This window comes from Cnephaeus nilssonii (assembly GCF_951640355.1).
Source record: "Cnephaeus nilssonii genome assembly, chromosome: 12".
Classification (NCBI taxonomy): Eukaryota; Metazoa; Chordata; class Mammalia; order Chiroptera; family Vespertilionidae; genus Cnephaeus; species Cnephaeus nilssonii.
Window position 1 is genome coordinate 63,448,359 of NC_137083.1, and position 15,414 is coordinate 63,463,772.

Here is a 15,414-nt window from a genome sequence, read left to right on the forward strand (position 1 = left end):
TATTATACTATATGCTCCCTAGGTGCCAAAGGGTTGCTGTTTTCGTGGTCTAAATGGGAGTCTTCATTGCTGCTCTTTAGGTACAAAGGTACTGAGCCCCGAAATAATGGGGACTTCGCTCACCCCAATGTTTGGTAAGGACAGAGCGACGTCGCCTCGTCCCTTGCTGCCGTAGCCTGAGGGCAAGCTCAGGCCAACCTCCTGAAACCAACAGCACCGCGTGTCCTCCACTTGCGCTTGCTGTGCTCTTCGCGACCGTGGTCCCCTTGCAGCCCCGCTAGATTCTCAACAGGCGGCCCCCGCCCCCCGACTCGGGGGCTGAAGTAGCCCCACCCACTCCGTGCCCGCTGGGGGCGGAGCCTGTGGCGTCGTGCTGCCGTCACTTCCAGCGGACCCGGAAGCGCCCCGGACGGGCCTCTGCAGTTAGGAAGTCGTGATGGGGCTGCTGCGCTCAGCTCAAACCCTCGCGGACCGTGGGCCCAGGCCCGTTCGGGGCTGCTGACGCCCGGGGCGAGCGAGGAGCCGGAGCGGCTGCTGGGACGGTGCGGGCGAGGCCTGGAAGCGCGCTCCTATTGTGCTGGCGTCGCCCCGCCTCTAGGATAGGACCCGCCCCCGCCCTGGGTGCAGGGACCCGGGGGTGCTCTGCCAGCCTGCTCCGCCGCCCCGCTTCGGTCTCGGAAGCTCGGAGGAGCGGATATGCGGCCTCGGGGACAACAACACCTGCCAGCGTCTTCGTGACCGTCTACCAGGTTGTCCAAACGCTGACGTGGAACGACCAGTGCTGAATCCTCATGGAGAAGTTTGGGATGAATTTCGGGGCTGGCCCGAGCAAGAGGGACCTGCTGGAGACTATCGAGAGCCAGAAGAAGCAGCTCATCCAGTACCAGGCCCGGCTCAAGGATGTGGTCCGCGCCTATAAAAGCCTACTGAAAGAGAAGGAGGCTCTGGAGGCCAGCATCAAGGTGCTGTCGGTGTCCCACGAGGCGGACGTGGGCCTCGCAGGTGTCCAGCCTCCAGGCCACACCTCTCCTGACTGCGTGGATGACCGATGCTCCACTCACAGCGAGGATAGCACTGGGACCGCCACCAGCTTGGATACCACGGCCAGTCTCACTAGCACCAAGGGTGAGCTTGGGGCAGAAGATGACAGGCTGGCCCGTGGACCACCACCACCTCTAAAGTCCGAAGAGGCTAGTGGGTCAGAGAGTGGTGTTAGCACTAGCAGCGGGGATGGACAGTCTGCGGGTGGGGAAGTGGACAAACGATTGCACCAGCTGAAGACTCAGCTGGCCACTTTGACTAGCTCTTTGGCCACAGTCACCCAGGAGAAGTCCCGCATGGAAGCTTCTTACCTGGCTGACAAGAAGAAGATGAAACAGGACTTAGAGGATGCCAGTAAAAAGGCAGAGGAGGAGCGGGAGCGTCTGGAGGGAGAACTGAAGGAGCTGCAGGAGCAGATAGCAGAAACCAAAGCCCGACTTATCACACAACAGCACGATCGGGCCCAGGAGCAGAGTGACCATGCCTTGATGCTGCGTGAGCTCCAGAAACTGCTGCAGGAGGAGAGAACCCAGCGCCAAGACTTGGAGCTCCGGTTGGAAGAGACCCGAGAAGCCCTGGCTGGGCGGGCGTTTGCTGCTGGTCAGATGGAAGGGTTCGAACTGCAGGCTAAACAGCTGACCCGTGAGGTGGAGGAACTCAAAGGTGAGCTGCAGGCTCTTCGAGATGAGAAGAATCGGCCGGACCCCCGGCTGCAGGAGCTTCAGGAAGAGGCCGCCTGCCTTAAGAGCCATTTCCAGGCCCAGTTGCAGCAGGAAATGAGGAAGGTAATTATCTTCATCTCCTTCAACCATTTAGCCTGAAGTGGGAAATAGTAAGGCTTTTTTTCTCCTTTGATAGTGGCTGTACTGTCAGTTTTTGATGCTACTCAAAAAGTTTTATTTGTGAGTCCTGGGAATTCCTGTTCTGTGTGGTGTTGACAGTATCCACAGAGTGTGCTTCCAACAGGATGTGGAGCTTCTGAGTGTCAGCTGGGTTGGAGCCAGACAGCTCTGAATTCCTGGGCATTGGCATCTTACCAGCTGTGCTCTGTGAAGCGTATCGTAGCAGCTGTGCAATGAAAGGTAGTATGTTTGCCTGTAGGTATATGCCTCTATGTAGGTAGCAGTATATGCCTACAGGGAGAATGGCTGAAGGGGGCAACGGGAATTTTCTTTGAAGAAATAACCTCTTGTAATTGCTTTCAGTCAAGATTTGCCTTTAAAGGTATGCTCTTTTATAGTGCCTCTGTTCAGTGTGGAGAGAGATCCAACTCAGTTTTGAACCTCTCAGGACTATTGGAGAGGAAAAGAATGTCACCTGATTTCTCAATAGGATTTGGGGAAGTACATGATACACAAGGATAACATTTAATATGAGTTGAATGTGTAATGGGAGAAAATGGAAGCACTAAGGATAAGAAAAAGGACTGATATACAAAGCTTCTTAATATTGTTTGGTATAACTTGTGACTGAGAGCAGAACCCTAGCAGGTTACAGGAACTTTTGTGAGCTCCCAAATCGACAGAAAAATCTCCAGTTCCCATTCCTGTCAGGTCAATCCCCGACCTTTTGCTCCCCTATCTTGCTTTCTCAAAGTTTGCCGTAGAGCTTCGTGGCTTTTCTGGATGGATTTCTATCTGTTCCCTTGTTTTACAGACAGCCCTTGCAGAGGATCAACTACGCCAGCAGTCTCAGCTGGAAGAGAAGAGGGTGGCAGCCCTGGAGAACCAAATATCCGAGGTGTCGGAGCTGCTGGGCACCTATGAGAAAGCCAAGCAGAAGGACCAGCTGGCCATCCAGAAGCTGAAGGAGCGCATTCTGCAGCTGGACCTGGAGAACAAGACGCTGGCTCTGGCAGTCTCTAGCCGGTCCCCTCTGGACAGCCATGCAGAAGAGTCCAGTCTGGATGTCAATGTCCTGAAGGACAAGATGGAGAAGCTGAAGAGGCTGCTGCAGGTGGCAGCCAGGAAAAGCCAGGTGACCTTGGATGTAGAGAAGCTCTGCAGCCTGGAGATAATGCCCAGCTCTGAGGCTGCCGATGGGGAGAAGGCTACTGCGCTCTACTACCAGCAGGAGCTGAAACAGCTGAAGGAGGAGTTTGAGAGGTACAAGACGAGGGCCCAGGTCGTCCTCAAGAGCAAGAACACCAAAGACGGTAACCTGGCCAAGGAGCTGGAGGAATCCCAGGAACAGCTTGCAGAGCTGAAGGAGAAGTATATCTCCCTGCGGCTGTCCTGTGAGGAGCTCGAGCGCCAGCACCAGCAGGAGGCTGAGGACTGGAAGCAGGAGCTGGCCCGGCTGCAGCATCACCACCGGCAAGAGCTGGAGCGGAGCCAGCTGGACTTCAGGGACCGCACGCTGAAACTGGAGGAGGAGCTGCACAAGCAGCGGGACCGGGCCCTGGCTGTGCTGGCCGAGAAGGACTCGGAGCTGGAGCAGCTGCGGTCGGTGGCATTGTCTTCTGTGCTGCCAGGACGCAGAAGCCCCGTGGGTGGCGGGGATCCCGGGGACCCGGCTGACATAGCTTCCCCTGATAACCTGACCCAAGCGCTTCAACTTGCTGCGGCCAACGAGCCCACTTTCTTCCTGTACGCCGAGCAGCTGGCCCGCAAGGAGGTGGAGATCACATTCCTGAGGAAGCAGAAGCACAGGCTGGAGGTGGAGGTGCATCAGCTGCAGGAGCGGCTGCTGGAGGAGGGGGAGCGGCACCGAGAGGAGGTGGGGGTCCTCCAGAGCCACATTGAGAAGAACACCAGGGACCAGAGTCGGGAGGGAGCCAACCTGGAGTACCTCAAAAACATCATCTACCGCTTCCTGACCTTGCCTGACAGCCTGGGCCGCCAGCAGACGCTCACCGCCATCCTGACTATCTTGCATTTCAGCCCAGAGGAGAAACAAGTGATAATGCACCTCCCACCCAGTGGTAGCTGGTGGCCTTCTGGCAAGAGATGATGTCATCTTCACGAACTCCTGAAATTTCCGTGCCTCTTACGTGGGAAGAGACAGGCTCTGGTTTCTACTGCCGCTTCTCTTACCTTACCGTTTTTTTTCTTCAGTGTTGAACTGGAAGGAGTCTTCAAAGTGGGGTGGGATATTCTGCCAAATGCCATTAATGCTGCTTTATCCATGGGCCCTAGAGATACTGGAAGTGTTGGGACAACATCTGGTGGTGGTGGTGTGTGTGTGTGAGGAGGAGAGGTTAAGATTGAGAGGTGCAAAAGTTGGGGAAGTGGTAGGAAAATATTTGAAAATAAGACTTTTTGTTTTAACACTGTGCTCCTAGCGCTGAGCTAGGAGTAAATGTGACTCCAAAGGGAGTTCAGGCAGTTTCTAAACACACACAGGACCAGCTATTTTCTCCATCATCACAATCTGAGTCTGGTCCACCGCTGCCCCAATTATCTGGGGACATAAATCCAGGCTGGAGAGGGGCCATGAAGTTTGAAATAGTGACAGGTTGTCCACTAGTCCAGAGGGCCATGGAATAGTGAGTTCATCCTGGAACTGGGAAGCTTGGTCTAGTTAGGACTGGGCACAACCTAATCAGTCTGCACAAAACACACTTTTGACCACCCTAGAGAAAATCCTGAGCACCAGTTTGATCTTAGGGATTTCCTGAGTGACCTGCTTTTGGCCTGGATAGGATTATATTGTCCCTCCCTTAACCAGCCTGCCTATGGTTGACCAGCGATTTGTGAGTAAATGACTGTTATCTTTTCTTCAATATTGAGCTTGCATTAAGAAAAAAATCTGCCCAGCCAGTGTGGGTCAGTGGTTGAGCTTCGACCCATGAGCCAGGAGGTCTCGGGTCAATTCCTGGCCAGGGCACTTGCCTGGATTTTGGGCTCAATCCCCAGTAGGGGGTGGGCAGGAGGCAGTGGATTGATGATTCTTTCACATCATTGATGTTCCTATCCCTCTTTCCCTCTCCTTTCTCTCTCTGAAATCAATTTAAAAAAAAAAAAAATCCTAGCTTCTTGCAGAGAGGGGGTCCTATTGGGAAGCTCTGATCCTGCCTAGCTGTAAGGAATTTGCTCAGAGGTGTATAAGGAAGAGGAAGAAGATTGCTGGGACCCTCAGAGGAAAGTGGTGGAAGTTCAGCCGAGGCCAGGCCGGGGTACTTGCTGCTCCGTGGATAGCATTCTGGCTAAGGTGTTCATGGTTACTGTCACCAGGGTGTTTTGCCCACTCACTTAGGGAGGTAATAGAGTTTCAGTCCACAGTTCTCATCTTCCCACATGTGTTACTATAACTTTTCTTCTCCTGCGAGGTTTCTTACATTTGGAGTTGCATAAGTAGATTCATTCTGCACTTAAGGGCAGGAGGCTTATTTTTCAGGCAATCTGGAAAGGAGGGACTCAGAAAAGTGGGGTTCAAACAGTGTCAGTTCCCCTATTTGTTTTTTGCCCCCCAACTGCTCTTGCTGGTTATAGAGATCTTTGGACCCTAAAGACCAATGCTTTGCCACTCACGACTAATCTGTATCTTTGTTATTTCCTCATAGAGCTGTTTTGTGAGGGTTTGAGGTGTAGAAGAATTTGATTAAAATGTTCTGACTGGGAGCCTGGATGACCTGGACTATCTACAAACTACAAACAGTGCATGGACTTAATGGAACAGAAGTGATATGTCCAAATGTTAATAACAAACCATGGAATCATTAAACCTGAACAACTTGACTTATGTGCTTCCATAATGGTATATATTTATCTGGACACAAATAGAGTGCGAATGAAAATGGTAAATGAAAAGGATGGAAATATTTCATTATATTGATCCATGAGCTTGAATCTAGGGATGGATACCTCTGCTTTAACTGCCTCCATCACAACACTAATACTTTTTAGCCTGGGATTATGTGTATGTGTTTGTGTGTAGGCAGCTATACTGGAAAAGATGTCCTCATGGGTTTAGTGAGTGGGCTTGGAACTTTCATAGTTACTGCTTTAAACTTTAGAAGCAATCTGTGAATGCTTTATTATGCTTCAAATCAGGGTTTATGGTGTCCTGGAAAAGTTTCTCAGGATATCAAGCTAAAGTAAATCATCATCATTTCTTAAATTTTATTACCTGATCTCCTTACATGTAGGATATACTGTATTATTATTGTTATTTCTAGATGGTTTTGAACAGAATGGGAAGATCCATAATCATTGTTGCTTTCCCGGGACTAAAAATCCCTGTGCTTTTGACTTTTGAGATGATGCCAAACAGGCAAAGAAGCAAGTCAATTTCTGATGCATAATATTAAGTATCCATATACATAAGGCTGTGAATGCTCCCAAACGAAATGAAAAGACTTGGTCCCTTCCTGCTCTTAAGGACACACATGTTCCTCCTCTCCCGACTCATCTCCCCCAAATAAGCTTTTCAGTTATTTGACTGGTTTGCCTGTGCTAGATACTCTTAGAAAAGAAAAGGTGAGAAAGAGAAAGACTTGAGATTAGACTCAAGAGAAAAATAAACTGTCCTTGGGCTCTGGTCCCAGAATGTCAGTGCACAAGTTGTGTCAATAAGGTAAGGAGACTGACCCTTACTCGTTTAACTATTACCACATAAATCAAAGAAGAATCACTGAGAAGAGATGGGTGGAGAAAGTGGCAGGAAGGCAAATTGACAACTGTAAGGGCTTTCTGCTTTTTCCCTTTCCTCTCTCCTGTTGGGGACCTCCGATCTGGGGAATAAATGTTCATATGTCATGCCCTTTATGAGGCAAGCTGATATGAATTGCCCAAGGCGCAGAGTCAGGCCCATCTGTTACCCAGAACCCTAAGGCTCTTGACCTTGTCCTGAGAAGCTGCCACTACAGGGTTGTTTCACTAACTCATGTGGAATGTGACAGCACCATGTTGAGCTGTAACTTACACCCATGTATCATTCACTCCTCACAGGTGTCACTATCCCCCATTTTAGAGATGAGGAAGCAGAGACTGATGTTAAATTTGCCCATGATCATGTGACTAATAGATGTCCAAACCAGGTCTGATTAACCCCAAGCCTGCTTAATCTGGGTGTGTTCTTGTCTCCTTGCGGGTCAGGGCCTGTCTCCATAGACGATTTGTAGGGATGGAGAGACTCACTGATATCCATGCTGAACTGGGCTGGTTCAAATGGAGAGTGGGTCTCAGCTATAAATTGCAATCAAGCAAAGCTGCGACACTACAGAGTTGAACAGGCAACACTGATTCTTCATAAGAGCCCTAGAGCCACTCTGTCCCCCAAGTTCTAGATGGCTGCTAATTTTACTGCCTTTTTTTTTTTTTTTCCCCAGAGGAGAGAGAGAGAGAAAAAAACATTGATTTGTTGTTCCCCCCTCCATGCATTCATTGGTTGATTCTTCTATGTGCCCTGACCTGGGATTGAAACCACAACCTTGCTATATCGGGCTGATGCTCTAACCAACTGAGCTAACTGGCCAGAGCTACATGACTGCTAATTTTAAAACTTGTATCATTCTAACTAAAGGAGGGCTGGATAACAGCTATCGTTATAGTGTGTTTCAAGTATAACCTCTAATAAAGCTGGGGAAACAATGTTGGGAGTTGGAAATAGAACCCTAGTGAATGGGTGACTTTACCCAATCTTCAATCACTTTTACCCTCTCCCCTGCTTCTCCCAAACCTGGTTATTGATGATTTTTGGAGCAAGAAAATGGATTCAGACTTTCTGGGTTGAAATCTCAGTCCAATCTCCTGCCAGCTGTATTGCCTTGATAAATTAATCTCTCTGAATTCAATTTTCTTGTAATGGGGAATACTAATACCTATCATCTTCAGAATAAAGAAAAACTAAGTATAAAGAACCAGCACAGCACTTGAAGCAAAGTAGGTGGTAAATCGTGTTTCTTTTCCCCCAAGAATGTTAAGTGGCAGAATTGGAAGTTAGGCTGAGCTATTCTGTATTTAAGTCCTGTGTTTCTTAACCACAAATGCTGCTGTAAACAAAAGGAAAAAGAACTGTCTTTATCAAGTGCCTGCTATGAAACAGATGGCTTGCATTTCCTCACATAATTTACTAATTCTCACAGCCGTTTGGTGAAGCATAGCTGTTTTGCAGGTGAGGAAATGGAGGCACGGAGGGATGAATTGCCCAAGGCCCAGAGCCAGTAATGGCAGGACCAGAATTCAAACACGTTTATCCCAACCATGGCCCATGCACTTTCTGCTGTCTGTGCTGTCCTCCAGCAGAGGGCAACATAGAATACTGACTTGTGGCTCTGAGAAATGCAGGGGCTGTGCTTCCGGCCTGGCCGGAGGAGAAAGCGTCCCTGTCCAGGTAGTCCTCTCCAGGGGCAGCTGACTGCCTTGTAATTTCCCAGAAGCCTCATTCTTTCCTAGCAGCGGAGCTCTTTCACTCTGAAAGTTATGAGATGAACTCTGTTACAAGTCAGTTTTATGTGAGGGTGACTAGTGCCCGTTTTCCCTGGGACCCAGATCTCCTGGATAACCTAAATATCAACGATTCTGACAAGCCTGCAATCCAGGGAGCCCAGAAAAGCGAAGGCCACTTGGATGCCAATGGCCCCCGTAAGGCCAATGACCCTGTGCCTTGACTTGAGCAAGGAGACCATCTCTGACTTAGTGTGAACTTGGCCATCCCTCTGGGCTACCACTGAGGGACTAAACATTTTCTTTCATATCTGAAAGAATGAATTTGAAGACTGATACAATTTTATGTGAATATGAGTTATTTTTTAATCTATTGATTTTTTTAAATATATATAAAGAGAAACCTTGACTGGTTGTTCCACTTATTTATGCATTCATTGGTTGCTTCTTGTATATGCCCTGACTGGGGATGGAACCTGAAACCTTGGCGTATTGGGACATCGCTCTAACCAACTGAGCTACCTGGCCAGGGCCTGAGTTTTTACATGTAGGTTGCACATAAACTTTTTATAAACTGAGGCTGTGCTGTCCACACAGTCAAAATATTTGGGGGTTAATATTTAGAGTGGGGTTCATTGCCTTTCTCTTAGTTCGGCAGCTGTCAGGCCTCTGAAAGTGAAGCCTCCGTCTAGGGAACTTCACAGGCCCATGGGGGACATCCTTCCTGTATACTCCGGTGGGATATCAGCCCAGCTTGAAGCCTTAGTCAGCTGAGAGAGGGAATCTGGAGGCCAAGTTTGTTTGCGTTGGTTTTTGAATGCATACATTGTAGCACCTGGTCAGTTTTCATTTTCCAATCCTAGCATCCTCAGGTACACTGTTCCTTCTACCTTCAAAGTCCTTCCTCCGTCCCATCCCAGCCTCTACAGTATGGTCCTGTCCTTTCTGACTCAGCTGAAATGTCACTGCTTCTATGCTGAACTTTCTTTTTTTAACATATTTTTATTGATTTCAGAGAGGAAGGAAGAGGGAGAGAGAGATTAAAACATCAATGATGAGAGAGCCTCACTGATCGGCTGCCTCCTGCCCACCCGCTACTGGGGATTGAGCTTGCAACCGGGCACGTGCCCTGATCGGGAATTGGACCCTGACTTCCTGGTTCATATGTGGATGCTCAACCATTGAGCCACGCCGGCTGGGCTATGCTGAATGTTCTGATACCCAGGAGCACTCAGGTACTTCCTTTTCTGAGGCCCTTCAGCCCTTTTTTCATACTGACCTTGAGCACAGTGATTTAAAAAAAAAAATCTTTATTGTTTAAAGTATTACATAAGTCTCCCTTTCCCCCATTGACCTCTCCGTGGTTTCCCTAAGCACATGCCCTCACCCCCTACTGTCTGTGTCCATTGGTTATGCTCATATGCATGCATACAAGTCCTTTGGTTGATCTCTTACCCCCTCACCCTCCGCCTTCCCTCTTAGGTTGGACAGTCTGTTCGATGCTTCTATGACTGGTTCTATTGTTTTCATCAGTTTCAAATGAGTGAGATCATGTGATATTTATCTTTCTCTAACTGGCTTATTTCACTTAGCATAATGCTCTCCAGTTCCATCCATGATGTTGCAAATTATAAGAATTCCTTCTTCTTCTTCTTCTTCTTCTTCTTCTTCTTCTTCTTCTTCTTCTTCTTCTTCTTCTTCTTCTTCTTCTTTTTTTTTTTTTACAGCAGCGTAGCATTTCATTGTGTAGATGTGCCACAGTTTTCTAGTCCACTCATCTGCTGATGGGCACTTAGGCTGTTTCCAAATCTTAGCTATGGTAAATTGTGCTGCTATGAACATAGGGGTGCATATATCCTTTCTGATTGGTGTTTCTGTTTTCTTGGGATATAGTCCTAGAAGTGGGATTACTAGTAAGCACATTGATTTCATGTAATTTCATTTTTAAATTTTCTTCTCTGTCTCCTTGACCACCTTATAATCTCTCAAGGTCCTGTCCCTTGGCACCATTAATCTTTGTGCTATCAGGACTTTTTATAACCTGGCACATACTAAGTGCTCTATAAGTAGCTGAATGAAGGAACAACAGGCTGAAAATACCAATTTTGTATAATTTTATAATATAATTCACCATCTGCATTCCTATTTGTCACTTAACATTATGCTTTATAGTATTTCCCACCCCTCTAATATAGGATCCTATCTAGGATCACACATGGCATTCAGTTGTCACATCGATTGGTTGTCTCCTGCTCGTGCCACAACGGGTGCTGGGGATTGAACTTGCAACTGAGGTATGTGCCCTTGACTTGTGACCCTTTGGTCCTCGGGTTGACACTCTAACCACTGAGAAAAACCGGCCAGAGCTATTGATATTCTATTGCTGCCATAACAAATTACTATAAACATAGTGACTTTAAGACAACATAAATTTACCTTACAGTTCTGGAGGTCAAAAGTCTGAATGGTGTCTCACTGGGCTAAAATCCAGGTCCCAGCAGGGCTGTATTTCATTCTGGAGGCTCAAGGAGAAAATTTTGTTTTCTTGTCTTTACCAGCTTCTAGCAGCTGCTTGCTCCATGTCTCCTGGTCCCCTTCCTCCATCTTCAAAGCCATCAGTGTTACATCTCTCATAGTCACATCTTTTTCTAACTCTCTTCCTTCTTAAGGACCCTTGTGATTACATTAGACCCACCCAGATAATCCAGGATAATCTTTCTGTTTTCAAGTTAGCTATTAACTCCCTTCTGCCATACAACGTAACAAGTTCTTCTCTAGAACATGAGGATATGTACTGGGGAATTATGCTGCCTACCACTGTATATACTTTGAAAATATTCTATCTGGAAAGAACTTTGGTAAATGTGAAAAATGGAAAATCAAAATTCTTTCTCACTCCTTGAAACAAAGGTTTATGGTGCTACTGGGTAATTCCTAGCAATATTTTTTCATGGGAAAGCAGCAACACCTAGTGTCTCTCCATATAAATTTCAACAGAAAACATAAAATGTCCTGTAATTAAAAAGGTAAACTGGAAGATGTAGCTCAGTGACTGATGGTGTAGAAATGACATTCTCGCTACTCACAGAGGGCGAAGGATGTCGATTCTCCGTATGTTCTTTAGACTTAGTATGAGCCCCCACATCCATGTATATATCCAGAAGTATTTTAAGTAATTCTGTTAGGGGCATGGCACCACACCTGGTTCTGTGATAGATGCAGAAAGATACGGACATCCTCAAATTGCTTCCAGTCTTATTGGGCAGATGAGAAACACCTGGCAATTAAAGCATATGTACCCAGCATGGCCAGCATGTCTCAGTGGTTGAGTGTTGCCCTATGAACCAGGAGGTCACGGTTCGATTCCTGGTCAGGGCACATGCCCGACTGGGGGCTTGATCCCCAGTGTGGGCATACAGGAGGCAGCCAATCAATGATTTTCTCTCATCATTGATGTTTCTATCTCTCTATCCCTCTCTCTTCCTCTCTGAAATCAATAAAAAATATTTAAAAAATCTTAAAGCATATGTACGCATTTCCAAAATACTGAAGACTGATAATAATGCTTAGTTGTACGTACATCAAAATTCAAAAGAACACTGGTTGAAACAGCAGAGAAGTTTATTTCTTGCTCATGTGAAAAAATTGGTGCAGCCACAGTTTGGCAGTTCCTCAAAAAGTTAAACATAGAGTTACCATATGACCTAGCAATTCTTCTCCTATGTAGCTATACAAGAGAATTGAAACATAATTCCATAAGAATGTGTACACTAATGTTTATAATAGCATCTATATAATAAAAGCCTAAGCGACTGTTACAGTGCAACAACCAGAACGACCAGTCACTATGATGTGCACAGACCACCAAGGGGCAGATGCTCAATGCAGGAGCTGCCTCCTGGTGGTCAGTACGCTCCCACAGAGGGAGCGCCACTCAGCCAGAAGCCAGGCTCAGGGCTAGTGAGCGCAATGGAGGTAGTGGGAGCCTCTCCTGCCTCCATGACTGCTAAGGAGCAGCGAGCAGGCGGGTGGTAAGGAGTGAGGGCTCCTGGACTGCAAGAGGGGGTAGGCCTGGCTGAGGGACCCCCTCACCCCCAGTGCATGAATTTTGTGCACCAAGCCTCTAATTTTTTATAATAGCCAAGTTGTGGAAACAACCCAAATGTCCACCAACTGATAAATAGATAAAAACAAAATGTGGTATATCTGTGCAGCGGAATATTATTGAACCCTAAAAGTACTGATACATGCTGCAACATGGAAATACTCAGAAAACATTGTGCTAAGTGAAAAACAACAACCAGACACAAAAGGCAACATATTGTATGGTTCCATTTATATGAAATATTTAGAATAGGTCAATCCATACAGACAGAAAGCAGATGAGTAGTTGCTAGGGGCTGGGGAGGTCAGAATGGGATTGACTGCTAATGAGTACAGGGTTTATTTTAGGGGTGATGAAAATGTTCTAGAATTAGTGGTGATGGTTGAACAGCTTTGTGAATATACCCAAAACCTTAAAAACCATTGCAATGTACACTTTAAATGAGCAAATGATTATGTATATGAATAATATCTCAATAATGTTACTGAAAAATACTAGGAGAACTAAAGAGGCAAAAATGGATGATGAATAGTCAGAGGACATGAAGCAGAGATTGGAAAAGTACCTTCTATTAATTTTTGAACTCCCCACCCCCACCAGTTCCATCTCCAGGCCTCAGGGCGATCACCCCTTTCTTTCTCACGTATTAGGTCACCTTCCTCTCCCCTTTCCCTACTACAGTAAGCAGATTGCTCACTACGTGAGGCTGATCTGGCCCCAGACAAGGCGAGAGCTGGCGGTTATGATCCCTATGGAGATAAAATGGAGCATGTACTGATGGAAATAGAGAATGGAATAGAACTCACACCCCCTGACTCCTGAGGTGTCCCCACTTGAGAGGAATCTATGGTTCTGGGAAACAATGTCCTTGGGAGTCCCTGGCACAGAGGCGCGAGCCTGCTACATCCCTAAGGCCCATCCTGCCGTTTACCCATTTGTTTGGAGGATGAAGAATCTTGGGGCAGAACATCGAAAGGTACCTGTGTCCCTTCTCTCCACGGTGTCTGGCCCTGCTCAGGTGGCTGGCCTTGCTCTGGGCCCTTGGGCTAGTTACCTTCCCTCCTGTTCCTCATTAACACACATTCTGATGTCTCCCTCACACTTTATTCTTTGTTACTGTTGTTAATCCTCACCCAAGGATATTTTTCCATTGGTTTTTAGAGAGAAGAGAAGGGAGAGGAGAGACGAGAGAGAAACATCGATGTGAACACATCGATTGGTTGCCTCCCTCAGGCGCCCTGACCAGGGCCAGAAATTGAGCCTGCAACTGAGGTACGTGCCCTTGACCAGAATCAAACCCGGGACCCTTCCGTCTGCAGGCCAGTGCTCTATCCATTGAGCCAAACTGGCTAGGGCACGGGGCTTTATTCCTGACCTGTTTCCTGTTCTTCTACTGCTGTATAGACCAAGGTACTTTTTTCTTACAGACAAGACACTGCTCCTCACACCAGTGTAACAGTTATTTCACTTGTAATAGAACTTTATCAACAGTGCAGATTGGATCAGGCTCCATGCCTTCCCCTCTGACGGTCCTTCCCACGTACATGGATTCCTAGGTGGTGCAGAGATGGTGGAGGCTGTCAGAGATGGCAGAGTCATTGTAAAAGATAGTGTCCCGACTGTCACAGCCGGAAGGAGCGGAAAGAGACGTGATAAGTAAATGTCATATGGCATCCTGGGTGGGATCCTGGAGCAGAAAAAGGACATTAGGTAAAACGAAGGAAACATAAATAAAATGCAGACTTCAGTTAATAATAATGTCTCAATATTGGTTTATTAATTGTGACAAATGTGCCATACTAATGTAAGATGCTCATCACGGGGAAAACTGGGTTTGGAATATAAGAGAACTCTGTATTGTTTCTGAAATTTGTCTACAGTTGTAAAATTATTCTAAAATGGAAACTTTATTAACCTCCCCACACCCCAAATAGAGTGTCCTCACCCCCATCAGAGCGGACCATTTTAAAGGAGTGTCATCTAATCTGCCTGCTTTGAAGGGTGGTTGTGGACACCACCTGTATGTTCAGGGCAGCCTGGGAAAGTCCTCTTTGCCCTCTCTCTATAAAAGACAGAGGTTTGAAGCTTCGGGGAGTGGATAGGAAGATGGGGGCCCTGGAGCAGAAGCGCACATCCTGGTCCCTGGGTGAGTGAGGCCTTCGAGGGCAGTGAGTGACAGTGAGTGAGCCTGTGCAACCCTGGGCCAGGTCCACACGGCTAACAGGGAAGGGTCAATCCACGAAGGGAGCTGAGGTAATTTTGCTTCCGGGGCAGAGCCAAGGGCAGGAACCGACAGTGTAGCCAGCCTTTGTGCCAAACTTGAGATTTTGTCTGAGAAGGAGCAGGGGCTGATGGCGTATACACCGTGCAACTGGTTGGATCAGGCCCTGGGGTCCCCGGCCTCTGTGCACAACAGGCCAGCACACTTCTCCTGACAGACTGCTAAGGGCAGACAGACAGCCTGGCCAGACAAGCTGCCTCTGGAACTACTGCCTTCAAGCCAGGAGGCCCCCTTTGAAGTAGTCTTTTCCTGTCTCTACCCTCCACCCTGCAGCCGAGTTCTGCCCTCCCTTTCAGTAATGACACCCTCCTGGCCTAGCTCTCGCTTTGCTCCAGCAGCTGATGAGCCCACAACCTCCCATCTGACCCACATCCGGGAGTCCTGTGCCTTGAGGCTCTCAGGCTTCCACATGCCCATCCCCCCCCCCTCCCCTCCCTGCTCACATTAACTGCCTTGGGCCAGAGTCCAGGCCAGCAAACACCTTTATAAAATCATAAGAAAGATCAAAGTCAACAGCAGTCCAGGGGCTTTTTTATTTTATTTAAAATGTTTATGGATCCAGAAGTGGGCTGGGGAGTTGAGAAGTAGGATGAGAAACCACACAATAATATTTATTTTCAAATGTGATATGAAGTTTTCTAATTTCAGCATCATATTGC

General features: G+C 47.4%; 1 protein-coding gene across 1 annotated transcript; it reads left to right on the forward strand.

Moving 5' to 3' along the window:
- The first annotated feature begins 401 nt into the window (after nt 1–401).
- On the forward strand, nt 402–8,467 carry GCC1 (GRIP and coiled-coil domain containing 1). Its single transcript, XM_079785930.1, has 2 exons — nt 402–1,826; nt 2,698–8,467. Exons 1-2 carry the CDS (start codon nt 792–794, stop codon nt 3,991–3,993), a joined length of 2,331 nt encoding a protein of 776 aa, XP_079642056.1. The 5' UTR covers nt 402–791; the 3' UTR covers nt 3,994–8,467.
- The last annotated feature ends 6,947 nt before the right edge of the window (nt 8,468–15,414 follow it).